The 27,803-nt window shown below is 38.5% G+C and overlaps 1 protein-coding gene across 1 annotated transcript; it reads right to left on the bottom strand.

Annotated features, from left to right (window-relative positions):
* Window positions 1–1,880: 1,880 nt before the first annotated feature.
* mertka (c-mer proto-oncogene tyrosine kinase a) lies at window positions 1,881–27,803 on the bottom strand. The gene is made up of 19 exons (XM_088934023.1): window positions 27,532–27,803; window positions 24,988–25,372; window positions 23,223–23,323; window positions 22,513–22,686; window positions 16,236–16,322; window positions 15,939–16,054; window positions 15,195–15,387; window positions 14,396–14,541; window positions 10,303–10,441; window positions 9,928–10,078; window positions 8,855–8,943; window positions 8,306–8,401; window positions 7,890–7,970; window positions 7,337–7,429; window positions 6,997–7,115; window positions 5,908–6,017; window positions 5,227–5,386; window positions 4,839–4,975; window positions 1,881–4,465 (listed from the first exon to the last, which is right to left on the bottom strand). Exons 1-19 carry the CDS (start codon window positions 27,617–27,619, stop codon window positions 4,030–4,032), a joined length of 2,901 nt encoding a protein of 966 aa, XP_088790149.1. The 5' UTR covers window positions 27,620–27,803; the 3' UTR covers window positions 1,881–4,029.

Genomic DNA, 27,803 nt, shown 5'->3' with positions numbered 1-27,803 from the left:
CTGAAGGCGACGTCAGCGCCTCACCTGCATTCCGCTGCACGGAGGTAGACTAATCGATCGCAGAGAGCAGAGATGGCTGGATATAGACCTACACAGATTTTCTCCAGTTGTGGCTGGAACTGGAAATATCAATAAAGACGGCCTCTCACCGATTTTTATTTTTTAAAACAATTGAATTGGGAAATGTAAAGCTTAACTACAGAACCTATATTCATGGAGGGGGTTATTTTTGCCAGGCCTAATTCACCACCAAGTCGTGCTAATTCAATAAGGATTTTGCTTAGAAGTCACTGCCAAAACCTGTGCAATGCCTGGGGTCCACCCTGAAGTCTATACCCTGTTTTCGTATTGTCTTACTGTCTGCCGTTGCAACGGAATATTTAACTTAGTGTCCAAGTAAATAGTATTACATGTTACATTCGTTTGAAACAATTTTATTGCAGATATAAAATCGCATAACTATGAAATATCTGCATATCAATTAACATTCACAGAAAAGTCAATTTATCCCAAAGTCCAGTAATAATTATCATTACTTAAGAAATGCATGCTTTGGAACCTTAAAAAAAACAAACATTTAATCACAAGTGTTGCGATACATTAAAAATATGGTAAATCTAGATTTTTGAATCTTGCAAAAAAGGTGCTATTAATACAAGTTAAATAGCATTGTTTTGGTTCTAGATCCGTCGTTAACATCACTTCCTATCTAGTGCCCGCCCACTAAAGGTCATGTGACCATGACGTACGGCGAGCTCCTTGATTAGCGGAACTTGTGAATGTAGGTTCAGTATTAAGAATGGGGGCACGTTATTAAATACATGAAGTGAAATGGTCTGAGAAGAGTCCTGTTTGAACAGTTAAAAATAGATGTAAAGGGGTATTTGCAGAGTATTTCGAAATGTAAAAACATGAAGGCTGTGCGGACCTTATCTTTATTTACAGTTTAAATGGTTTTCATAAAGTGTATTTGTATTGCAATACGTAGCCCTGACGATGTTATTGGTATGTTATATGTACTCGTTTGTATTGTATTTCCTTTTGTTGTTCAAATAAAAAGTACTAAGACCGGGGACCATAACGTTACTATTTAATTTAAGACGTAGCGTGTACTGTATGTACATCGTTGTCAGGATTTAATCGTTCAGTCCTCAAGACCTTCCTAGCTATTCTTTCAACCTTTAACCTTGCACTAAAATGCATCAGTGATTAAAATGCACACTTTTTTGGTCAATCTGCCAAGCAGAAATTCGAATAATGAAAACGGATAGCTGGCGTTTGCCAGACAGTTTTTTTTGTGTCAAGATGCTTGCAAGGACTGGTTTCGGAACACTCGATCGGCTGCACTTAATCCGTAAAACGTAATGCATGTTCACTATTAAAAGATTATGTCACCGTGCAATCTGTGACAGTTGTCGAAAGCAACAGTGGTTGGGTAATATTCGAACCCCTCACCCCCGTCAAAATTGCTAGAAACTACCACCAGATGGAGAAAGAGCTCTGTCTGTCTCTACACCTGAGAAAAGAGTCGATACCCTTTTTGCCAGAACATCAGTTTATTCGAATTTTAGAATTCCCATATTGTACCACGAAATAAAATAATTTGAAATTTTTCACGATTTCGTTTAAAATGGGAAAAAATGCTAGTTTACATTTCATCACCAAAATAAGTATGGTGGGTATTCAAAATTTAACAAGGTATTTTTGTTGTGTAAATGTAATGTATGAATACTAGATTCACTCGAAAAACAACTGAAATTTGGTTGTGTATACACAGAAAAAAAATCAACATACTAAATAATGCAAGGTCTTACAAATATTTGTTAAAATAATTGTTATAGTATTTTGTTAAGAATATATAAAACATTTTGCATGGAAGTTACAGATTATATGCATTCAAAAAGTTCATTTTAATGTGTTTTACATTAACTCTGAGACTATCAATATTTTCAAATCACCATAAATTTACAGAAACATTTAGACATACAAAAGTCTAGATATAACTGAAGATCCTCTCTGAAAATACAATACACACAGATTCTAAAACAATGAATAGAATCACATTGCACTAAAGAACATTATCATCACAGTTTAGGTCTCCTTTGTTTAAATAAAATCTTTGCAACTTAAATGCCAGTCATAGAACTGGTGAGCATGTTCTGAGCCATACTTAACTACCAATGAGATCTGGTTAAAAAAATATACATATCATTCTTCATACAGAAACTGGCACACTGAATTGCATTCGGTTTACACTTTAGTATACAGTGTACTAATTTTTAAGTTTTAGGTATAAAATCTTACAAAAATATTGAAGTGTTAAGGATTGTTTAGCTTCGCAAGACTGATTTAGACAGCAATTTAAAGATGGAAAAGAGCATATACAGTACATTTTGTAACTGCTGAGATTACTTTTTCACAGTTTTAAGTCTGTATCAATACTGCTGTCCATGGTAAACCACACTCAGAAATGTAAAAAGCAAATGACATTTAAAAAAATAAAAATATAAATATATTCCTAATCATTAGGTGTAAGAAACAGGCAAAAGACAAATAAGTACACTGAAAAGAGTAACATTCAAATCATTTTTTCACATACTTAATTTCACAATCCAAAAAGTTATTAATAAGTGAACCCAAAGGATTCCCTTATAAACTCAGATCTGACACCAGAACCTGAGTACACCAGCAGATGTTATGAGAGAACAGATTTAGAGCGGAGAACAGGAGACACTTATTTACACCAAGGATAGGAGAGAATGAGCATTGACGAGAGTAGTTTGTCTTCTTGTTCGTAAATTGTTTTTTGCAATGAAACTGGGGAAAAAATACTGTTTAAGTATAAAATGTTAGGAAGCACAAAATGCTCAACCTGCTTATCCTGGTGATTTCTGTGAAAACTGGCAGCCTATTACAGAAACATAGGGTACACATGACTGCTCTTGCCCTGGACAGGATTGCAAGCCATCAGAGAGCTACAGAGAAAGGGACAATATCGAATAGCCAATCAAATCAGAGGTGTCTGGGGAAAACCCACATGAATGTTGGGAGAACATGAAATCTTTACATGGAAGACATATAAATAGACATTAAATATGTTATTCCAGGAGTTTTTACTTTTCTGTATGACAGTTTTTAAGAGCGGTTTACATATAAGCTACATGGCTTGACAGGTAAGAATCATGATGTGAGGAGATTCCCAAAAGCTCCACGTATAAGTGTGTAGCAGACTAAGGAGCTTGCTTGCCTGCTTGGGCTGCAACTACAATCCATCATAGAGGCAGCATCAGAGACTAAATTAGTTGTAAACAGATCACTTATGTAATTAGTTAGCACCTGTTGTAATTGCTTGCGATGGGATGTGTGAATTGTCACAGTTTAAATTTATATGAAAAGGGCGAGTCAGTGGAGAACAGAAAGAGGGACAATGGAAAGATGTGGGAAATCGTGATGTTCCAAGAAACTCAATAAAGAACAAGAAAATGGGCAGAAAAACTGCAGTCTCCAGCTCTTTTTTTGCTTCAGAGAATAATGACAGTCCCATATGGGCTGTCACAGCTTAGAGATGAAAATAATGTATATTTGAAAGAATCGAAGTTCATAAAAAATGTTAACAATACTTCAAATATCCATTACACTGGCCTTTGAAAGTAAACTATGTAAACAACAACTGTAAAAATACTTACTACCCATTATTCTCTCATTTTGAGTCATCAATAAAACTCTGACAATGCGTAGTTTTTGCCTTTGTCGGGAAGAGATAACACTTGCCGGCAAAACCTTCAACGAAAGAAAGCTCTTCATTGTTTAGCCTTCCACATGGCCAGAGGCTTATTTGCAGACGTGACTCAATGGCCTACAATAACAACACCTGCTGGTTTACCATGTGGTGGTGAAATAATATTCTTCTGTTGGTTCAGCAGCGGGAGGATTGCTTATTAAAAAAAAAGCAGAACTTCAGCAGGATGTTTTGGAGTCACAGTCAGAGTCTGTTTTCAATTCAAACCACCGGTGTTCAGTAACGCTTTCTCACAGCATAATCACAGAATCCTCCGAAGACTGATCAGCACAAGGCACACTACATGACCGACTGCTACCGGGCTGCTCAGCGTTGCCATCTTGAAGCAGAGGAGCACTCGGGTCTCCGGACGAGACAGGCTCCTCGGGAGCAATCACAACAACGTATCTGTCCTCACTGTTCATGGGCTCATGGACATCTACCGTGATGGCAGAGGTCCAGGGACCAGTCCTTGCGCAGGTCTCAGGGGCCCGCTCAGAGTCGGGAGGGAGGTGCATTACTGGGCTCAGCGGCTCCTCCGGCAGGCTAGTGTTGATGTAAATGATATCCTCCTTGCTGGATGCCTCCGGCAGCCCCTCCGCCAGCTTCTCCAGCATCACCCTGACTTGTGTGAAGCACGGCCGGTCCGCTGGCTCCGTTCTCCAGCAGGAGGACATTATTTCATACCTGGGGAGACATGGGGAGGGGGGGCGTTAGAGGGACCCCTGTTCTCCCTGACATGCAAAGTAAAGATGAAGATGGCAGTTTTCTAAAAGCAAGAAACATGAAGATTTAGTGAGATCAACGTGAGACCATGAAACACACAAAAAGCAGGAGAATTAGTTTCTGTGCTGCATATGAGGTCATCAATAAACTATTTTTAAAAACTGGAAAAAGGTGTTTGTAGTCACACAATATTTTCTGAAATGTTGACATTCAATAACACCACTACGTCTACACCTGTGTTAACAGTCAAACACTCATCCAGAATGACTGCCCCCTGCCCCCTGCCCCCTGCCCCACACTTCCTTTCTTGCCCCGACTCTGGCCGGACACCTACAGCTTGTCCAGGCAGTCCGCTGGCTGTTTGAGCCTGTGTCCCTCAAGGAGGTAGTCATAAATCTCATGGTTCTGGACTCCTGGGTAGGGGGTCATTCCACGGGTTGCAATCTCCCACATTGTCACGCCAAACGCCCACTGCAAGCAATTATAAAATAAAAGTGCTTTCGAATGAACAGTCCGACCATGTTAGTTTTTTTAATGTTGTGGTCTAAGACTACAAAAGTCTTAAACTAATCATTGAAGATATGACACCTAGGAAAATGTTACTTTAAATTGACAAGCCATTTGAAAATGGTCTAGAGGAACAAAATTTGTACTATTTAGCTGCCACTGTAAACAAATATATGTAGTTACATTTCTTTAAGAAATCTAGAAATAAGTCTTACCACATCACTCTTGACAGTAAAAACACGGTCTGCTAGACTTTCAATTGCAATCCATTTTACAGGCATCTTTGCTATCCTTCCTTGTCTGTAATAATCTCCACTGTAGATCTTCTTTGATAAGCCAAAGTCTGCTACACAGACAGTCATATCATCTCGCAACCTGCAATATGGATCAAGAAAACTTGTCATGATTGAAACTCAGCAGAACAGCAGCGAGACAAATAAATGGTTTTAGGGGAACACAGTGAACAAAAATGAAAGACAGAGAAAGTTTTTTCCCCCAAAACCAAAACAATGTTTGCTCTTCTTTCTATATAGCTGGAAAATGACTATTGTCAAAACACTGGCTTGTTCTGACTGCACAACTGAACTTTTCCTTGATTGCCCTATTTCAAAGTCACTAATTCACTATAGGTCCTTCCCTCCACTATGGAACTGAAGAAAAAAGTTAAAAGGACTTTTCTTCTCTCTGATCTAATGGTTTACGGTTTGGAAACTAAAATAAGGACTCATGTAATGTAATGGGTCACTTTCAGATACATCGGTCTATCTAGGTGCTTTTTAGCTGTCATTCCCTCAGTGCTGAATCACTGTGGTATTTCAGATAGTAACAAAATCGAGATTTTCACTAGGCAATCGTGTCAGTTCAAAATGCATAGTGAGGCAGGTCTTCCGACTTACATGCAGTTTCTTGCAGCTAAATCCCGGTGAAGAAAATTCTTGCTGCTGAGGTATTCCATTCCTAGGGCAATGTCAATCATGAACTTTAACAGCGTTTGCAGTGGTAAGTACTAAAAAAAAAACGATTAAAAAGTCAATCAAATTAACAAAATACACAGTGAGTGTAAAGACAAACTTCCAGTTACAATTTTCAGACACACTGTAAATGCCCAGTATATACGGTATTAATTACAAAATGCTTCACCTAAGTAATTTACATCATACTTTTCTGCTGCTAATACATGCAAATGTGGCTTAGCATCATTGGTAGTTCTTTGTTCAATGCCAATTGATAGATAATGAGTAAACTATGTTCACTTATCAGCTTCCAGCATCTCCTCAAAACTCACCCGTACAGACAGCACAATCTGCTATTGCTCTCCACCACACATATTGTATTTTTGTTAAGATTACATTTGTTTTTTTTCTGCACCAAACAAACTCCTCACACATTATGTCATTTTTCCAAAACTTTAAGAGTGGTTTTACATATATACTATGTGACCTGACAGTAAGAATCATCCTTCCATTTTCTAACGGCTTCATCCAATTCAGGGTCTCAGGGAAGTTGGGGGCTATCCCAGCAAGCCACAGTCTCAAGGATACAACAGGACGCCAGTCTCTTGCAGGCCAGACACTGACACAAACACAGATACGCACACACTCGCAGCAGGGCCAATTCTCCCAGAAGCCAATTAACTTATCAGTACTGTATGTCTTTGTTATGTCTTTGGATTGTGACAGGAAACCAGAGCATCCAGAGGAAACCCATGTGAACACAGGGAGAACATACAAACTCCACCCTGGGTCTGGAATTAAACCAAGGGCCCCAGTTGAATCACTGAGCCACCGTGCCATTCTTTTATTTTATATGATCTTAAATTATATCTATAACACATTGTACTGGGGAAAGTATCACCCCCACTCAAACAAGCAGACTGTCTTGGCTTTCAAAGCTTAAGATCGCCTTTCATCACCTTCGACCACCAGCAGAAGCCACCAAATTACAATCCTCGTCAAATAAATTCATAAGCAAAAAGCAAGCTTTACCAGTGGACTGTCTCCCAGTCGCGACCGCAGTAGGAAGCTATGAAGATCCCCGTATCGCATAAAGGGCAGGATCACCATAGGTCTGGGAAAGTGGGTGGAACTGACGTCCAAACATACACCTGCACAAAATAAAGAATATTTCTCCACATAATAATAAATAAAACTACAGAAAGAAAAAAAGAGCACTGTAATAGGTTGACTTATATCCATTGATAACTCTGTAGAGTTCAAAATGTTTCGTTTTATTCATTCTCAATAAAAATATCATCGCCCCCAAAACATTTGCTGATTTCTATTACTTTCTTGACCCTCACAGTTACTGAACACTATTCCCACCTACCGAGCAGCCTGATGACATTGGGATGGTGGAAATCCTTCATGCAGGCAGCTTCGTTTAGGAATTCTTCAATCTCTCGCTGTGAGAAACTATCCACTACAAGAACAAAAGGCAAAATAATAATACTACTGCTGCTAAAAGTAAAATAATCTGAAAACACTCTGTATGAAATGAATTAAAAAGGGGTGTGCAGACACCTTAAAAGGCAGCAACACTTAAAAAGAGAACAATCTATACCAACTATATTTTGAAGAGGTTTTACTTGGAAAATATTCTTTTGACTTAAGATTGATCTTAAAAATAAATTGGAGTTTCAACTGGATTTGTATACATTTCAGTTGTTACAGCATAATTGTTTTATCAAATGGAATTCTAAAAAAGCTTTTTTGTGAATATCTTTGATAGGAGTTTGTAAGAATGAATGAGCTTTTCAATCATCTCGGTATCACCAGAACCTCATTTTTAAATGGAATTAAAATTCTCCTTTAACAAAATCCACTGCATCTTTGCTGAGGTTAGACAGGTAGTGCAGCCTTAATGACAGAACACTGCTTACATTTCATAGTTTTCACTGCTACTTTTTCATTTCTTCCATCAGTCCTTTTCAGATGACCTTCCACTACAGATCCAAATTCTCCTGTAGGGAAACAGAGTTGTAAAATAAGGCACTCTGTTAATGTAAATCTCCATACTGCAAGTTTATCTAATAAATGTAAATTTCACTAAAAGTGGAAATGAATCAGACAATCCTGACTACTTCCAGCGCTCAAAAAACAGAGTAAATGGATTAAATAAACCTTCAAATACTTTATACAAGTGCTAGAAGAGGTTGTTTTCCTCCCCAGTTTGAAATTTTCTAAATGCAGCTGAACAAAAGGATTAAGCAAAAGGTAATTCCAAAATAAAATAATGCCAAAAGATGAAGTCAGCTTTGGAGCCAGTAAGATAACAGTGAGAGTGGGTAATTCTTACCTTCACCAAGGATTTTTCCTATTGAAAGCAAGTTCCTCTCAATCATGACATCATGCAATTTTGCTTGCAATTCTTCGCTAATTCCCAGGTTGCTTACTGCAGGGGAGAAAACATTGCAAATACACTGCATGAATAATAATAAGCTTGTTATCCATCAAGCCATTTTTTTTCCACTTCTTCATCCAATTCAGGGTCACGAGGGAGCCAGAGCACCAGGTATAAAGCAGGGTACACTAGTCATGAGGGACTCCAGTCCATCACAGGGCACTCACAGACACCAGCACAGACATGCACACACTCACACCAGGGACAACTTAAAAAAACCCACACGAACACTGGGAGAACATGCAAACTCCACGCAGACAGCACTCCAGGACTGGAACTGAACCCAGAGCCCCAGCGCTGCAAGGCAGCAATGTTAACCACTGCACTATCTTGCTGCCACAATCAGCTTATTTTGTAAATTATAAATATAATTATTATGAAATTCTTACATATTATACTTAATGTACCATTACACTATTAGAATTACATATACCAATAACCTACATGTCATTTCAATGGCTCTCCGGTTGTAGGATCTCTTGGCTCTGTACAGTATGACTGGCTGCATCTCTTCTCCGTTTCCAATAACTCGCCTGTGGGGACAGTCAAAGGTATTTCTCATGTGTTACTGACACTTCTTAAAAAAAATGTTACCACTCATGTATGCACTGATTTTTACAATTGTTATGAATCCTGAGATTGAATAAGAACATTAAAAGCAGACCTACAGATCAAAAGACCCATGGTGAGTGTGGTCAGAGCATGTGCAGTGTATAAAAGCGAGGTGAACAATTTTCCTTTTGTGTCGGACAGCCCCCAGGGGTCACCTGATTCCTGGTAGAAAACCTTTACTCTAACAAGTGCGCTTCCTCCTCGCCATTCTTCGTCTTTAATAGTAAAACTGAAACCGTCTCAATGGCTGTGTTTTATAGTAAACGGCTGACGTGTCAAAACAGCTGCATGATGAAGTTCCTTTATCAGTATCCTGAATGGCAACTATGAGTCAGAGCGTCGCTTGTCCTGAGTCACTCCAGAAAATGGGTTGTTTTTCATTTTTGACCAACTTCAGCTGAAAAAAACTCCAAGGCCATGACGTCTTTTCAGTCGCAGGTGTAGGCAGTAATTATAGGAAGTGCTTTGCCTTTATTAGAAAACAGTCTGGAGTAAATTCACTGTTCAGCTGCACTCAATCCTTTCAGCAATAGGAATCCGTATTGAGGAAACTGACCATCTTTCCAGAACTGTTATTACTGAATGACAAAAGCAGGAAGAGAGAATTCTGACCAACAACTGCGTACTGTGGAATCCTGGCCACCTCATTTTTTCTTTCATCTGGAATGAAGAAGGAAGTCCAGCAAGAACGTTCTACATAAACCAAGCACGTCTGCAATGGCTGCTGTTCTTTAAAGAGTAAGCTGACCGATTAAAAAGAGCATGGTCCTATGACTGTGACTGAGAAAGTAATTGTTAAATGTCCAAATCATCCTTCATTAAAATAACTGATTCCACTAATTCATCCTATTTTGGAACTTTGGAACTTCCAAAATTCTGAATTCTTGATTTCAGATTTCTCTTACCCAAACCTGGTGTCCTTGGTTCTGTTCCTGATAAAAATTGCCAAGCACAAGATGAGCATCATGAGACAGATGCCACACACAATGCCCAAGACAATGTACACTGCATTGGAGCTTCCAGTCGGGGGAAGAGAAGATGGAGCCAACTTGGGGTCTGTAACACAGAGGAAAACCAATCACTTCTTTTCTCCAAAGGAGAAATTTCACAAATACAAGGGAGAAATTGCAAATACAAAGCACACAAGCTCTGGGACTAGTTTTATCTATTCTTCTGTTAATAAACAGCCAGAATCCACAAGCAGCTGTGTTCTCTAGACAGTTATTATTGTGCGTTAATAAGACACATATAAATTGCTCTAAGGCTCTTAATAATCTTACCGCGCTCAGGTAAAAAGACCTGCACTGCATCACTGAAGATGCCTGTTCCCCCTTGAGTATATGCTGCCACTTGAACACTGTAGGTCGTGTTGAAAGTTTCCAAGGAAATGTTAGCTGAATTGACAATCCCTTTGCGGACCTACAAAAACAGAAAAATGATTCAATAGCCTACAAATAATTCCAAATATGTGAATTTGGGTAAAATTTGAAGTCTCATTAAAATTTGTCTTTACATGACCAAAAATGTTTATCCTGCATTTTTTCATCTGTCAGACAGAGCAGTCCAAAAAAATCAGAAAACAAAGAGTGCACTCAAGAATTAGATTCAGCTAAAAGGAGGAGAGGCTGACACTGGTTATAAAGGTTCATATCTAGCATATTTTAGCTGCTTAAGAGCCAAAACATGTGTTTCAATGGTAATTAAGCAAATAATTACTTTAGACGATTAAGAGCTCAACAGAAAGGAGAATGGGAAAATCCTGTGAACATGAGAAGTAGCCAAAACCATTTAGTTTTTTGAGCGGTTTCTTTTCCAATGGAACAAGATAGGGCAATGAAAGAATCTTAGTGGGTTTGCCGTGAGCCTTCTAAACACTGCACAAGATGTGGTCTAGTGAAAGAAGGCCAGCATTTAGGTTAATTTACTAATAACGGATATGCGCTGCAATCATGCTTGTTTTTTTTTTGCTTGTGAAAAAAGAAAACAGGAACAGTGCCATGTGTGCAAAGGCAGAGGAGACAGCATGTGATAATGAAATGCTCATTGCTTAATGTCATCACACTTTCGGTGCTGGCGTTCCTCACAGACATGCTGACTGCATGGACAGAAATGGAGGTGTAGGTTACTGAGTCAGGGTACTCAACACTTCTATACTAAACTCTCATCAAAGCTTCTTGAGGCAACATTTATAGCTATCATGTCTAGAATGTCTCGATAAAGATAAAGAAAAGCCCCTCTCATTACCTCTAATTAAACTCTTTACAGTTTAAAAGACATATAAAATATTTACATGTATTAAGTTAGTTTCCACACTTGATCTCTGTAAATATTTCAATCTGCATTATTAACAACTGCATTATTAGATTACTAAACAAAAAGAGACTAATCAGGCATGACTTGTTCCAGAGAGTGCAAAAATTCAGAAATCTCCATGTCTTAAAAACTCACAAATTTAGAAGACTTTTATTAGGCGGACAAAGATGTTTGTGTAACTATCACAGCCCTTTCCAGTTGTAGATCACAGGTGACTTTCAGGAATGGGCTAAACTTAATCCACATTTCCTCATGTTTCACTCTGATCCATGTGAATCACTGTTTACAGCACACGGTTTACACTGTTTAAATAATAGTAGGAGCACTGAATTCATAATGTCCATTGTTTTTATTTTTCCATTCATTCTCATATGAGTCAGCTAAGATCAGCTTAAAAACTAATTTAATAGGGCAAACTTCCTCTTTACAATAGACAAGTGTAAAGGAAATGTGCTGCTCTGGGAAACTGGGAGGAAGCAGTTCAGGCTTGTTCCTTCTCTATCACTGCCAAAGGGATTACAGAGGTACTGAAAACATTATTTATTACTTATATGTTTAGCTGAAGCCATTTTTTCTGGGGTAAAATATATAAGCCTGTATCTTAAAAACAATAAACAGGCACTGTAAGTCAAATTGCGCATGACATCATCTATTTTTTTTTTATTTTTCTATAATATTATTGTATTCACAAATTGCAGTAAAATTCCACGCATCATCAATTCACTCCCTATCCCCACTCAAGCAGAATTCAATTGGATGACCTTAAACAGCGCATTAACATGCACACAATGACTTTCAGTCAGCACAATAGGGCTGTGCCATGGAATTCCGGCAAACGAGCTCAACTTGCAGTTAGCAAGTGAGGAGAAACCAAAACACAGACGCCTGTTCTCCCCAGACAAAAACCGTGAATCCTAGCATGCCGGGTCTCCTGCCAGCACCAAAAACAAGTGCGCAATGGCACATGGCATCAGTACACACCAGAACATCAGCTTTCTAAATACCAACTAGGTTTTGGACACACTTCAAAAGTTGTGGTCGAGAGACAGCTAAAAGTAAAACCAGCTTAGTAAACGCTTAGTAAAACCCAAAGTGAATCCTGAGATGATGTACAATAAAAAGTGAATAAAAAATAAAGGTGGCTGTTATTATTATGAAAACAAGTGAAAAACATGAAAAGTGTTCCTCAAAGATATCAGTCTTGAAAAAGGAAAGCTCTACATTTTATCCATATTTATCATCGCTATCTACCTGCAACTATTAATTTTGTTTTGGTGTCTTCACAGTGCCTTTGTCCAAGTGAAGAGGACAATATTAAAATTATTTGATTAATCAAATACTGAATAATGCTTTTTTATGAATAAACAACATATGTAAGAAAAAAGGGATTTAACAGCTTACACATAAACTGATCAAACAATTGGGTGATAAAATAATCAAAATGACCTATAATTCTTGCAGACAGAAACACTTTTTGACCATTACTTAGCTTACTAGCACTGGATAAGATCCAAACCTCACAGCTAGTCCAGATAAAAAATGACTATTTTTAAAAAATCATTTGAACTACAAAATATTTATTGTAACCAATGAGTCAAGATGTTGAATAATGATAAGGTACTGATGCCTTATATTTTAGACTGGATTTTATAACAGCTCTCCCCAAACTCCTGCATGTTACAGCAGTATAATCTTTCCAGGATGCGGAAAATGTTTTACTTATCCATTAGTCCCGAAAGCTGTCCAGCCATTCTTAAAGAAAAAGAACGCTCATTAAAAGGACATTTCTATTCAATGGAGAGCAAATTAACTTATTTAATAATTGACTTATATTTATCATAAACAAAACTGAAAAGATGCAGCAAATCAAGAAGTACTAGTTTAAAGAACTAAAGAAATCTGAAGACTGATTAGATACTGTAGGTCTACATTAAAGATCATAGTTTTGCAGGACTCGTTTCTTTTGGACACAGTAAAATGTTTAATAGCTCCTAGCCTGCTCTGTCACTAGACTGCCCAAAATAGACTGTATTGTACTCCCCAAAAATGGATGTTCTACAAAGTACCAATGTATCCTGAAATGCAAAACTAGGGGCATATATGTTCAAGGATGACAAACCTAAAAAAAGTTAGAGAGACAAGAACAAGGAAGTCAGACTTCATTTCAATAAAGGAATGTGGGTGTCAGCACTATTTTTTGTCCTACTGAAGAAAAGCCACAAAAAAAACAACAGCTATCACAAGATTTCAGTTCTTACAGATTGGGAAATAAAATATAAAACCCCTTTGCTCTTTACGATGTGTGATATGTGGGAATTTATTTTTGCGTTAATAAAAGCTGGTGAATAGAAGGATCAAAGCAACAAGGTTAAATTTAGGTAACCCTTTTAATTATGTCTTCGAATACACTGTGGGGAATACCAGAGTCCACCTTTCTGACTGAAGGGAGCTGAAAGCAAAGGGCTATTCTTCTGCAGTCCTGCTGCCCGACTAGGATTTCTAAAACCAGGTACTACACTGCGCAGCAAACTATGAGAAAAAATAACTACATAACTTATATGTTAACAAGTTATAAAAATATAACTTATATGCATGAACATGTTCTACAGACCACACAGAAATGAATTCCTGTTACATCTCTTATGCTTGCTGTCCAAAATATGAGGAACCCCCTGTGAAATGAACCCAATGGATCATAAGCAAGACTTCCAGCACACCCCTGTGTGGAACAGTCTCCAGATTTCAAACAGACTGACAGCCAGCGGACCTGCATGACAGAATGCACAGCTGGATCCCACGTAACATCCCCATCACCTTCCACAATGCAACTTAAAGTGATCTTACTAAAGAATACGAGAGATTTCAGCAAAAATATTTCAAAACCTCACAGAAATCATGCTTGCGACTTGCAGAGATCCAACATTTTATTCAATGGTGGATTCTCACATAGTCACCAGTGAGCACACAGCACATACTCAATTAAGCAAAGTAGCATATTTAAGTCTAGTACTAAGATTTTCATACATTAAGTTGCTTTACAAAGTTGGTATTATAGCTTACGGTATATGTTTTTGCCACACTGCTAATGAGGAGGTCATATCCCTGCAGAACTCCATTCATTTTGTCCCTCGGAGGGCTCTCCCACGTCACCAACAGCTCGGACCCACTGAGCAGCACCGTCACATTACACGGGGGTACAGAGGGAACTGAAACAGAGACAAACCCCACTCCTGTGAAGTAACCAGTCTGTGCTACTTTTGCCAGCACACGTTTAAAGGGTATCTTTATAAAAGACACCATGCAACAAGCCCACAATCCTTATTTCAATTTTGCAGACTAACGTCTTCTACAGATTAAATTAAACATAGAATAAAACATTCATAACAGTGATGATGCGCAGCAACCAAACAATGTCTTTGAAAAATAATCATAAAAACATTAAGTCATGCTAAGATTTAAGCCTTTTATGGTAAAACCATTAGCCAAAATCCAAAATGACAACGTTCCTTTTTCCCCAGAGACATACAATATTAAGGTTCAGCAATGCAAAGCTCTTCAAGGCTAAGTAATTCTTTAAAAATACTAATAGGATCATAACAGACTATAATAAATTTCCAGGATGAATCAAAAACATCGCCATCAGCTGCTTAAAATAACTTCTGTGCCTCTAGGAATACAAAGGAAATCTAAAGTCACTCCACCCTAAAACTGCATGCTTTGACTCTGAAACTCTTCCGTTTAGGAGTTAAGTGTTCTGAGATAATGACAATAGAGTATAATGGTAAGAGCCCCAGCCCGTTACAGGAACTACAGGGCTTTTCAATTCTCTAAATAAGCAAGCAAGGAGGAATTTCCCTACCTCCTTCAGTGGTATTGCTTTCAATCCAAAAGCTGCGTTGGGACCATCCAATTTCATTCCTGCAGGACACACTGATATTGTACAAGGTTGCAGCTTGGAGACCCGTGATGTTGCACTCATAGGGTGGCACAGAGATGTTCATGATTCTCTGGGAGATGCCATCTAGAATCACATCCTCTTGGATCTGTTCCACCTTGAAAAGCATAATTAAAGATTTAACATTCCCACAAAACAGAACAAACATGTTTTGTTCATAATTCTGTTTTTTGGAATTGATAAGAATCACAGAACATAGAACATTATAAAAATGTTATATTCCCAACTTGGAACTCAACTCAGTTTAGCATTACACGTGACGCAAATGTTAGACCTTCTTCACTGACTGAGCATTACTGAAATATTTTACCCCTGAGAGCCATTCATCATTTATCATTTGACATGATGTGAGTGCCATGGGGCTTTAAAGGGGAATTGGTATGTCTCACAACTTTGCAGACTTGCAGGAGTTCATTAGTTCCCAGGAGTGGATGTGCTAGTGTGGCAGGGAAAGAGGTCTCAAACCTCCCCAAAAGTGGCACAAGTCAGGGCGTGGAACCTGTCACTCGAGGGATCCCGAGTGGGCTGTGTGGGCACAGTTAGCTAATGGCTATGCCCACAGACAGCTGGACCGCCAGGCACAAGCTTTGCTCCAATAGTTGAGGCTGTTGGGGCCCCTATACGCTCACAATTTCAAGAAAGGCTTACTGTAACTTGGCAGGTGCTAAGAGGAGAGAAGCCATCATGACCGGGTGTCCACTTCAGAAGCAAGCTGTGAGACGCTCGGGCTGTCACACGCAGATCAGTAGGTGGTGAAGGAGCTTCTACATTCAGAAGAAAAAAAAATGCAGGTAACAGTTCAACATGCATGTAACCTTACTTGGCTTGTGCAAAAGACTAATTTACGAATGGATTGTAAATTCAGGCAAACTAACGCCTTTTCAGGTACAATAAATCATTTCACTGCAGGAGAGAAATATCTTTGGTTATTAGCATTGTGGTTACCTTTGATGTTAATCTGTGCTTCTCTTGAAGTAGAAAGTCCCTTGTCATTATGTGCTTCACAACTGAAGTGTGTTGCCTCCTCTATACCTGAGGACATATGACACAACAAAAAGCAGGTCTTACAGACTATTTTAAAAAGGGCTCTTCCTCGCAAGGAGACAGGAGATTCTATTGTATTTTCTTTTGATACTGTGGTTATGAAGAATGTACTCAAAGCAAGTGATTTTGATAAAAGCAGGTTTGGAAGGCTGAAAGTAGTTTACCAATAAATCTCTGAACACATATACGAAAATGAATTTTTCAAGATGTTTTTCAAAAAAACCTGTACAAGCTCATGTTTTTTTTCATTGACATGGTTCTGAGAATACAAATTAAATTAAAAAAATATACATTTACAAGCAGAAACACAGATGGTCTGAGATGCTAATGTAGAGTAAATCAGTGATTTCAACATTCATTTCCTCAGTAAAATTCCCCTGTACTTCCTCAAATACTTGCTTTATTAGTTTATATACAGTATTTCCCAAACATTTATGTTCTCCTAATTATTGGGATATTTAGTAAAAATAGGTAAAATTCAGTATTTCAAATAATCAATTTTGAATAAGAATACTTTTTTACAGGAAAATGAATCAGCATTTCACCTTGTAATATGACAGTGATGAACAGAAATTAACATTAGCTAAGAATTCTGTTAAACACATATTAATTTGCTTCTGTCTCACTTAAGTAAAACATGGGACGCAAGCATTGTTTATGGCATATCAACTATTTCACTTCTGCAAAACACGTGTTGTTTCTAAGGGTGGGTATGTGTTTGTGAGGAAGGGCAAAGGGTGAGGATCTAGCTCTTTCTTTACTTCAGTATGTTAACCCTTCTGGCATTATTGGTCTGTTCAAAGTTGAATACCATAGTTACAGCAATGTATTGTTATAATTTATTGTTACAATATAATGGCCCTGTCTCTCTCACACCTGAAGAAGGCTCCACGGCCGAAACGTTGTGTTCTCTTTCTTCTTTTTCAGCATGGAATAAACCTATTACTTGTTCCTTTGCAGCCTACGCATGCTGACGCAGCTACCCACCTGAACTACTACCTTGTTATAATTTAAACCTTTTGCTCATCATGCAGCTAAGAAGCAGATGTTAAAAAAGATTAATTCATTGTATGCCCCTTTACTTTTTAACTAAAGCAGTAAAAACTAGTAGTTCTAACTAGAGGAGCTCTTTTCTTAAGTAGCTTCTTCAAGCTCAGTATCATTCCTTTCACATACGCAATACACATTTCTGCTACTAGCATGCAATACCCTGTACTTTACTACATTAAATGCAACCTAATGTCTTAAGGGGTCTACCCAGTTTGGAATACTATCTGTTAGAAAAGTAAAGTAATGGAAACCTTCTTGACATTGCTAGATGCAAGTCCTTCTCCACAAGAGGAAGGAAGGAATAAATGTTTATCACTTTTCTATGTATCCATCACCAGAAAGATGCTTGTTCTGTGAGGATACTGACGCAAAGCTGACACCTATCTCAGAAACACAGGGTGCCAAGGCAGGACTGACTCTGGGATACCAGTCCAGCACATGGCCACATAGAATTCACAGTCAAACCTAGCCTGCCATGTCTTTAGGAAGTTGGAATTGATCTGGGAATCTGGAGCTGTGAGACTATTAATCTCCCACACACGCACTATATTCTGTTGGCTCAGCTACCATACTACTACCAGATACTAACAGAACGCCCCTTAGAAAGGTACATGCAGTCACTAGGAGATGGTGTGCACACATTCCAGAAATGGTACAGGGGGTTTCAGAGTGAGGTCCTCAGGGTGGAGACATTAAGAACAAAAAAAAAAAAAGCTGTAGGAGGATGGAAGATAGAACTCCTGTGTTGACATACCGTATACATGCAGGAAATCAGATAAAGGAAATCAGAGTGGGAGGCTGTGCCCTTAAACCTCACATTCCCAGCTGTCACTGGATGTTCCTAGAGTTCCTGAATCTGTCATATCCTCCACAATAACTGCTCTCTCAGAAATATAGTCCTAGAGGTACACAGGCAATGCAATCTTTTATTCCTTCCTCTTCTTATTACCCCTTTTTCCTATTTCCCAGTTGGCATAAACAGTAGCAAAAAACACAAGAAAGGTCACAGGTTCATATGCTCAGGGCTTGAACCTTGAACGGTCAGTAATGGACTGTGTGGGACTCTTCGGTAAGTGTTCTGATATTTGTCCTTTTCAATGACTGCAAGACAATATTCGCTAATCCAGTGCCAGGTCAGCTCCATTACTCTAACATAACCCACACAGTGCCAGTCATTCAGCTTCTGGCTTATAATTGCCCACAATTATTTTCCAAGGAGGCAAGTGAGGCTTATAATGTGCTATTTGTTCTCCTAAATCTGTTGCTGAGAATCATTTAACAAAGCCAGGAATTATTCATTTTACAGTATAGTAGCATTTATTTGCTTGTGATATTAATGTCAATTAATTCCAGATGTTTTAATTATAAATTTCTGAGAAATCTTACAACGTCATTGTTTCTTTCACAGCAAAACAATCATTCTTAACTGTTGGACAATAAAACCTCCCTTAAGATGGTTTAATCTTTTTAAATGTTTTATTAAAAATGTAACTATTATTGTTGTTCTTTTATTACTTATAAAGTGAACGATTAATGGCAGAAGCAGCTACACATTTAAGCAAAACATTATGGAAATTTTTTGACACCTCTTGCTAATTTCTAAAGAATTCTATGAATCTTTTTCTTCTGCATCACTGCTAGACCAGTTTTTCAGAGAAAAAGCCTATGTCTATGATCCTTATTAAAAGCATACTTTTATGGAAATGGAAAAGTCAAGCTCCAATAAAATAGTTATTATTTATTAAGAAATTAAAGTTAAATTAAGAATCATACACAATGTATAGCATCACTTTACAGTGAAAAGAGAATACACTAAAATATATATTTTTTTAATTAAAAGGTACCAAATGATTTCAGTTAAAACATTTACTCTAAGTTATAGCTTACGTTTTGAAGCTTTTTTGACAGTAAACATTTTTGTGAAGTCAGGCAGTATGAAGCCTATTAGAAATCTAGAAAAGTACTGCGATTTTAAAGCTGTTCAAATATGTGGATCTACATCACAAACCACCGACAAAACTGAACTTCCTGGCATGCTTCTGTGAAGATGGAAGCCAACACAATATTGAGTTAAATTACCTACTGAAAACACATTGGTTTTTTAAAACAGATGTTTTCCCTTAGACAGCAATTTTCAGCTGCTTCTGTTCCAAAAACACCAAATGAAACAGCTAGACCTTGCACATCTATTTTAGGTTTCTGAAAACAGTTTGGTAATCAAAGCTGGAGACTATACTATGCATAGATAACAAGTAGAAACAAGGAGCAGAGAACAGAAATTTACTGCTGTATAAGAATTTTGTACTTTATACCACTTATGGTGTCAATTGTAACTCAAAGGATGATAAGCATAAAAAATTCTTATTACAATCTTGCAAGAAAACTCTAGAGCAGGCGGCCTAGTGTCTTCTGATTTTTTTCTGACGAACCCAATCAGAGTAGTCTATTAAACAATTATTTTCTACATTGTTTTTCTTTAGGTCTTTTGCTGTTAATTACTCAAAATATTTAGTTGTTTACTTAACACTTTCATTTAATCAATATATTCACTTCATTAAAGGTACCATTTTCCACAAAACTAATCAGGGGCTGGTTGGAAGTCACCAGAAGCCACATGGATCAAAAAGCAGAAGACACAAGGCTCTTCAGGAAATGAGTTTAACATATCAGCTCTCCGAGACAAAAAAAACACAAATGTTTACATTTGTCAAGATCTATCTTGTTTGGGTTACAATACAAATTTAAAACTATACCAATGGTCAAAATATGCCTTTTTATATGCATTTGCCAACAGATTCACAGCGAATTGTAGAGAGTCACGGCATGATGTGTGTTCCGGTGTGCTCCCTGTTGATTGGTCCCGACCCAATACGAGATGTGGAACCGTGATGAAAAGTCATGAGAGAATCGTGTAATAAGTCACCGCCTGCGATTCCTAATCGTATAATTTGACATCCTCTAGGACAGAAAAGGCAGCGAGATTCAGCAACTGCAGTCGATAATTTTGACATGCACTCCGACTAGAAGCCGTGTCGAGTCATGTAGTGTGACGCTGGCATTACAAATGTAGAGGCACTCCAGTCCACCAGTGACTGTGTCATATCTTAGAAGGAAAGAAACCTGACAATAGACAGCACACGGTTATCTCAAGGACACTCAAGGAATTCTAGACCCAGAGTCTTCAGAGAACTGTTTAATTTTGCACAGACATATCAAAAGGAGAATACTTTACGAGCCAAATATGTTTAGCTTGTTTGCTCATTTTATTCTGTTATCTACTACTTTTATTGACCTTCAAGATGTTGCTCTCCAGATCCTTTTGTGGAAAGGATTAAAACTCCGCTACACTAATTGGAAAAAAAATGTAAAATATATTCCCTGTTAAGAGCATCTTTTAGCATCTGTAATGTTTTGCAGCATTTTTTGAATAAATTACAGGGTAGTGTGAAAATTCTGCTGGCCGGTATATTTTATCACGTCATGCTTCAAACAGCTGCCATCCTTCAGTAGGATGTGTGAGTTGATAACATTGTCTTGCTGCTTAATTCTAAACAGTTCCCAAACCCTCAGAGTTAATGAGGTTATGTAACCATCTGAGCAGAGAAATAACAATAACCAGGGCTTCAGCACACAGAACTGGAATTCCCTTCCTGACTCTGTGATAAAACAGACTTTCACTGGCAACCACTGATACCACTGATAACTCCACTGTACTGTACTGCTCAGGTACTCTACGTCTAGATCTTTTCGTGCTACCTTGACCTGCGGTTATGCATTTGTATACAGCACAGAACAAAATCTTTACAGACCACTGGCCTCTGAGACAGACTAAGCCTGGTAATGAGAGGCATGGCAGGCAGGCTCATGAATAAGGCTTTTGTCCCAATGTCCACCCACCTCCTCCAACAAACAGCACAGGCCTGACCTCTGCACTGCCAACGCCACTCAGCAAGGCCTTTTCCAAACTCCACAGCACAACAATCTCTTTTTACATGCCTGAACACTGAAACAATTACTTGAGTTTTTCAATCTTTCTGGCTGAATGACCCTGTTCAGGAAACACAGTAATTTCAGAAATTCTCTATTCACACACGCTTTCAATTTTAAGTTTAGAGCTTGTGTAAATAAAGCTACTACAACTAAATATTAAAAGAAAAGCTGTTTGGTCAACAGATCCACAATCATCCAGGTAGGGCTGCACATTGGTGGTGGTGGAGGGGAGTCCCCATTACCTCTATAGCGCTTTGAGTTGAGTGTCCAGAAAAGCGCTATATAAGTGTAAACAATTATCATAATTATTATTAAACAATGTTATAAGAGCACATCTACTGTGTGAGAGCATAGGGCTTATTCTCTAGAAAGCCTCTCAGGAACCCCACAGGGCCCCAAATCCTGGGCTGAAAATCCTAATGTCAGATAATTACATTAAGGAGAATACAAGCATTTGTTAGTTTCAGTTTAAGTTTGCATCTTAAGACTCAATTAATTACAAGCTCAACATAACTATAATTATTTTGAGCACCCATGTTAACAAGGCTTTTACCAGTTACCTTCATGTTTATCAAGGTCTCATACAGAACTGCAGCAGTGCTTTTAACAACCATGTCAGTCTCAATTACCCAAACCTTTTTTCTAAGGGGATGTTTCAGACAAAGTTTGGATCTTATGTACATGGTCATCACTGACGAGAAACTAGAAATACTGAATTTTCACTAAAAAAATACTCCTTCAGCATAATTCAGGGCTGTATATTATCCACTGCGTCACTTCAAAATCAACCATTTATGTGGTCAAGTATTCTCCCTAGCATTTTAAGTACACATTCTTTTAAAACATTATAAACAACAATACTGCCAAAAAGATAACTATTTCCTGAATATTATTATTTCCAGTATAAGAGAAAACCGGTGATTTTTTACACAAATACAGTCTGCTAATGAAATAGCCCAGACTCATGCTAGCAATGTATGAACTCAGCCTTCACACATTTACAGATTGGACCAATGAGTGCTTCCTATGAAACGATTCTTTGTTCTGACAGAATTTACAACAAACAAATGCATTTTGTAAAGCATAACCTGCACAAAAAAGATTCAATTTTGGATTTCTTTACAGAAGTACTCCTCACCTGGAACGGTGATATATGAAGGGGAGAAAGATGCTGGGGTGTTGATTTTCACCCCATTCTGCAGCCACTCGATCCTGACGGGGTCTGGGGGACCCACTGCCTCACAGATCAGGTTAAAAGGGGTGTTTCTGCTGACATTCAGGTGCTCTGGTTCTTTAATGAACATCGGCAACCCTACACATAAAGCCATAAAACAACACGTTGTTAACCTGTCTCCTAAAAACACCACTGAGAAAAGGCTCTTTTAAGGATAAGCCTTATTCATCCCTCCGTTTTCTCCCCACTTCCTCTTCCAATTCAGGGTTGCAGGGGAGCCAGAGCCTATCCCGGCCAGCACTGTATGCAAGGCAAGACGACAGCCACACACACTCATGCCAGGGCCAATTTTCCGGGAAGCCAATTAACCTATCAGTATGTTTTTGGACAGTGGGAGAAAACTGGAGCACCCTGAGGAAACCCACACGAACACTGAGAGAACATACAAACTCTAGACAGATAGCACCCCGGGTCTGGAACTGAACTGAGGTCCAGCACTCAGAGGCACCACTGCTGACTGCTGCACCACCATGCAGCCCCAGGCCTAACTCAGTTTGCACAAAACATATTCCCTGTTGAATACAAATAACCACAAGTCATCTCTTTCTATTCATGTTACACATATTATATGGACTTTACAAACAGCCCGATTTGCTTTCAGGAAGGTAACTCACCTTCAATGTGTATCTGGATGCGATCAGACTCTATCAGTGTATCACTGATACTCAAAATGCAGCAGTATTCCCCATCATCAGAGCGCTGTACATTCTTAATACTGCAACAGAAGACGAACAAGGTACAGTAATTAACACATAATGGTGACATTTTATTTAAATACAATGTTATTATTTGACATACAGCAGGAGTGTCGAACTCAATCTCTGAGGGATTCAGTATCTTCTGGTTTTCGTTGCAATCTCAGCAGTCTATTAAACAATTAAACCAATTGTTTTCTTGGACATATCTAGGGTTTTTCTTAAGACTGTTTCTGCAGTCTTTTACTCACAACATTCACATCATAGAAGGCACTGTTACCTATAGAACATCTTAAAGTCTGGTTAAAAGACCAACTGACCACAATTACACCGACTGTAAATCTTAAATCTTAAGTAGAACAAAATCAAGAAGACACAAGGCCTTCCAAAAATTAAGTCTGACCCCCGACATAAAACACAGTGTTTAAAGCAGTGGCACACAGCTCTATTCAAAGCTGACCACCGTGTTAGTGCATTTCGTTTCCACCTCCGCACATAATGACCTAACTGAATAGCTTAACCAGACCAGTTTAATGCTTTTCAAATGTCTTTAATTGTTATAATTTGTTGACATTTGAAAAGCTGCAGGATTTAGGCCCTTGAGGGCTGCTGTTGTATACTTATAGTTTAAGGAGATCACACAAACCTATTAATATGAAATACCTTTACTTTAGGAAACCCAAATATTTTGCATACATTTTCAATAAACTGCATTCTAGTAAACTATTTAAGTATAAATGAGTAAATGTCAAGAGGTTTGTATCAGCCATTTAATTCTTTACTTTCTATATACAATTCTAGAATTTTATATATTTAAAAGTTTCTGCACCTACGATAACCAGTGATAAAATATGAATGATTAGCATATATTTATGTACAGGCAGAAGTAGGCACAATTTAATGCACACCTGCAAGAATGCGTTTAATCTAGTGTTTCTATTATGCTTAGGCAGAACATGGAAAGGAGCAACAAATATAAAGACAGCTGATTAGGAGTTTGGTGTCCAGGGGTTTTCATTCCTTACATTCCTTCCTCGTCCTCGCAGGCCACTCACTTAATTTGTTACAGCTGTACTCTGAAATGATTGAGGTTTACAGAATGTGTCGTGGAATCATTTCCTGGTTTGATTCATTTCATTTTCTCCCCTTAGAGAGAGACTTTAGAAGTACTTTGCTTTGGCTATACTGTTGCAAAAACATTTAACCAGAGTGGTTATCTGTCTGAAACTTGGGTTCCCCAGGAGATGGTGTATGACTGACTGGGCACAGTCAAGAGTAGTGCGAGATTGATTAACTAAGACTCTCTCAGCAAGACGGCCATCCCTGCAGCCTCCTGGGGAACTGAAGGTCAGGCAGTTCTGTGACAGAGAGCTGCACCTCCAGTGCAGGGCTGTGTAGCCTGTGCTGTGTTAAATGACGAGTGGCTTGAAGGTGGATACACTGGAGGAGTCTGCCCACAGTTCCTCATTTCCCGTGTGAGGCAAATTGCAGTCCTAATTTAGTTCTCAATACCTTGGGAAAACCTGAAATTAATTAAACACTGGTCTTATCAGACACTTAATTCAGTTAAAGGTTTGCTTAACCTTATTGACGGCTACACTCAGGTGGAACAAAAACAGAATACGAACTGAGAAAATCTGTTGGTAGAGAAACATTGTTAATAAGAGAAGTCTGTTGTCGTCACCTCAGTGTTGAAAGAATGGTGGACACCTCTTTATCTGTGGTTTGCAGGTCATTCAATACTGCCTGCTGACTCCCCGAGAGCTCCTCGCCATCCTTCCACCATTGAATGTGCAGATTGGGAGAAATGTCGTGGACCTCAATGGAGCAGTTAATCTTCACTTCTGTGCCTTCTGACAGGTGCACATTTCCCACTGTTGGCTTGAACTTCAGCTTTTCAATGTCCTCCGGCTTTAAGTGGACATTGGAGACCTTCTTCTGCACCACAGGGGACTCTGTGATGGGTGCCAGTGGAGCTCCATCAGTGGGCTGACGTGACCAAGACTGAGGTACACTGGCCCTATCCCCAGCTGTGGGAGAAATATTTCCAAGTCCTTTACTCTGCCCCTCTGCAATTACAAGTCAAAGTCTCGTGTTAACTGGAACAATGACAGGAATGTGTGGTACACATTAGTGACAAACATTTAATCTTCTTATTAGGCTGAAATTAAATGATTAGACTTGTGAATGCTGGTGAGTTGATCCGATTTAATCTGCCACAACCTCGAATCCAATACAATGCTATTGGATTCAACAACAGATATATATCACAGGTGGTCACAATGACCTGCCAACTGGTCATTAAAGAACCAGGAATTCTAAGAATCAACCCTGGTATCCCAGAGATTTCTGCTGGGGGTCTGCACAATCGGGCCTACCTAAAAGTTCCTTTCAATTCACCTGGTGAAGTAATTTCTTATTTCTCTACCTGACCTGCTGTGCAGAGGGTCTGCTGGGCGTCACCCAGGTAGGGGCTGAACTTCAGTAGTGGATGAAGTAGGTCCCTTCTTACATGTGAAGCAGTTTGAGATACTAAGCACTATATGTAGGTAATGAATTGTTTGTTAACTGGGTAAAAAGAAATTTGTTTTTTGCCTTTGGAAAAAAAAGAAACCTTCACTCTCCTCCCTGCAGTGTGTGCAGTTCTTCAGATTTGAAATTCCTGAACAGTGAATATCCAGATCATTTCCTACTCTCAATGACTAAGGGCAATAACATTTCAGCTACATGTCTTTTCTGCATCCAATTGACATCTTTTATGTTAGATCACAAAGGAAATCCTCACATTCCTGCAATGGAAACCTGTTATCGAGGGAAGCATATTGCTTTGACAGGAAGTAATGTTCCATTTGCTCATTTTCGGTTTATACGAATATTATTCAACATTTTTATGCAAGTCAAAATTTCCCCATGTGAGACCTGTTGACTTCCATTATTTTCTTTCTAATGACACCTGTAGTACAGGGGTCTATTTTAAGTCAAGGAACTCAGCTCGGTCTAAACACGTTTTGAAAGATTTTGAGATTTAAATAGTTTACTTTCATAAATGACTGCTGTTTTCTAACATTGTGATGAGATGTTACAGTAGTTCAACAACCAGAGTCACTCTATGTCATACATCCAAGGCTGCAAACTGCCTACATCATATATCAACTTCATCTTTCATAAACCACCCATAAAGGATACATCTATCACACAAACTGATTTTTGACATTCATATTTAAGTTATGCCATGACATCACATCATTATTCATCAAAATACAGCATCAGCAGGCCTAACGAGCTGCTTAAGCACTCAAAGTTCAGAAAGTTGCTTATCACACGCAATATTATATATAACCTTTGAACAGTCAGCAAAGAATCAACCTGTCCACATACCTCACCTTAGATCTGCATTTTGTTAATTTGTTTTTTTAATCGTGTTTCAGACGCACATCAATATGAAACTGCTATTTCAGCTCGTTAAGACGGCTCCAATTTTCCAATGAACCTAATCATTCCCACTTGACTGTGCTTTGATGTACAATAAAAAGGCACCAGAAGAGTTCTTGCATGCTGAGAGCGACAGAAAAGATGACTTTATAACAATAAAGACTGACATGTACCAACATATTCGCAACAGCTGGTAATGCACGCATCGTGAGTGTCGCTGAAGGGTCTATCACAACGAAGTTGTGGATTAAATACGGACCGGTGCGCTAAATTTTAAGCGTTCTAGTTAGCACTGTACTACCGTATCTCTGGATCATCCACAGTTAGTGCAATACCTTTAGTTCGTTGCAAGCAGAAATGTTCAGACAATGTTCAACATTTAGCAATGTTCAGACAAGGATCACATAAAAAAAATCAGCCTTAGATGCACTGCATTCAATGTATCATGCATTAGTCTTAAATTAATTGATGCTGTGACTAGCGAGATGAATGAGCCACAGCTCATTAGAATATACATGTCAGGCTCTCTTTCCAATCTTAAACTGTTTAGCTCGAAAACCTCGACGTTTTATACAGAGAAGGGTGATGTAAAAATCGACACACCAAAGGAGCGCCCAATAGATTAAATGCCTCTTTTTAAAATGAAAAAGCATACTACTGAGCCGCACACATCACATTTTCACTCAGCCACTAATCCCTGCAAACCTTTAAACTTTACGATCGCTTAGCTCGGCAGATTTCTACACTAAACTCAACAGATGCAAGACCAAAGTTTCAAAGTTTATATATCACTTACCTACTGTGCACTGTCCAAATAGGATCCAAACATTTAAAAATATCATCACAATGCTCAGACTGGAGCTTCTGGAGATCGGTTTTCCCATGTTTGGCCGGAGTCGTCAGACTACTACGTAAATGTTATTATTTTATGCACGATGTTAAGAAAGCAGATGTTACCCTGAAAGTTTAAAATGGAATCATGAAGTGTTCGTCTGAAGCATGATCTTGAAAACAAAGTAACAGGACAATCGTTAAAGATCTTTCCCCCCTCCCGCTGTGTCCACATCA

The sequence above is a fragment of the Atractosteus spatula genome, chromosome 15, assembly GCF_055471065.1.
Source record: "Atractosteus spatula isolate fAtrSpa1 chromosome 15, fAtrSpa1.hap1, whole genome shotgun sequence".
NCBI classification, from domain to species: Eukaryota; Metazoa; Chordata; class Actinopteri; order Semionotiformes; family Lepisosteidae; genus Atractosteus; species Atractosteus spatula.
The sequence above is the reverse complement of the archived record's forward strand: the minus strand, read 5'-3'. Positions and strand labels throughout refer to the sequence as shown.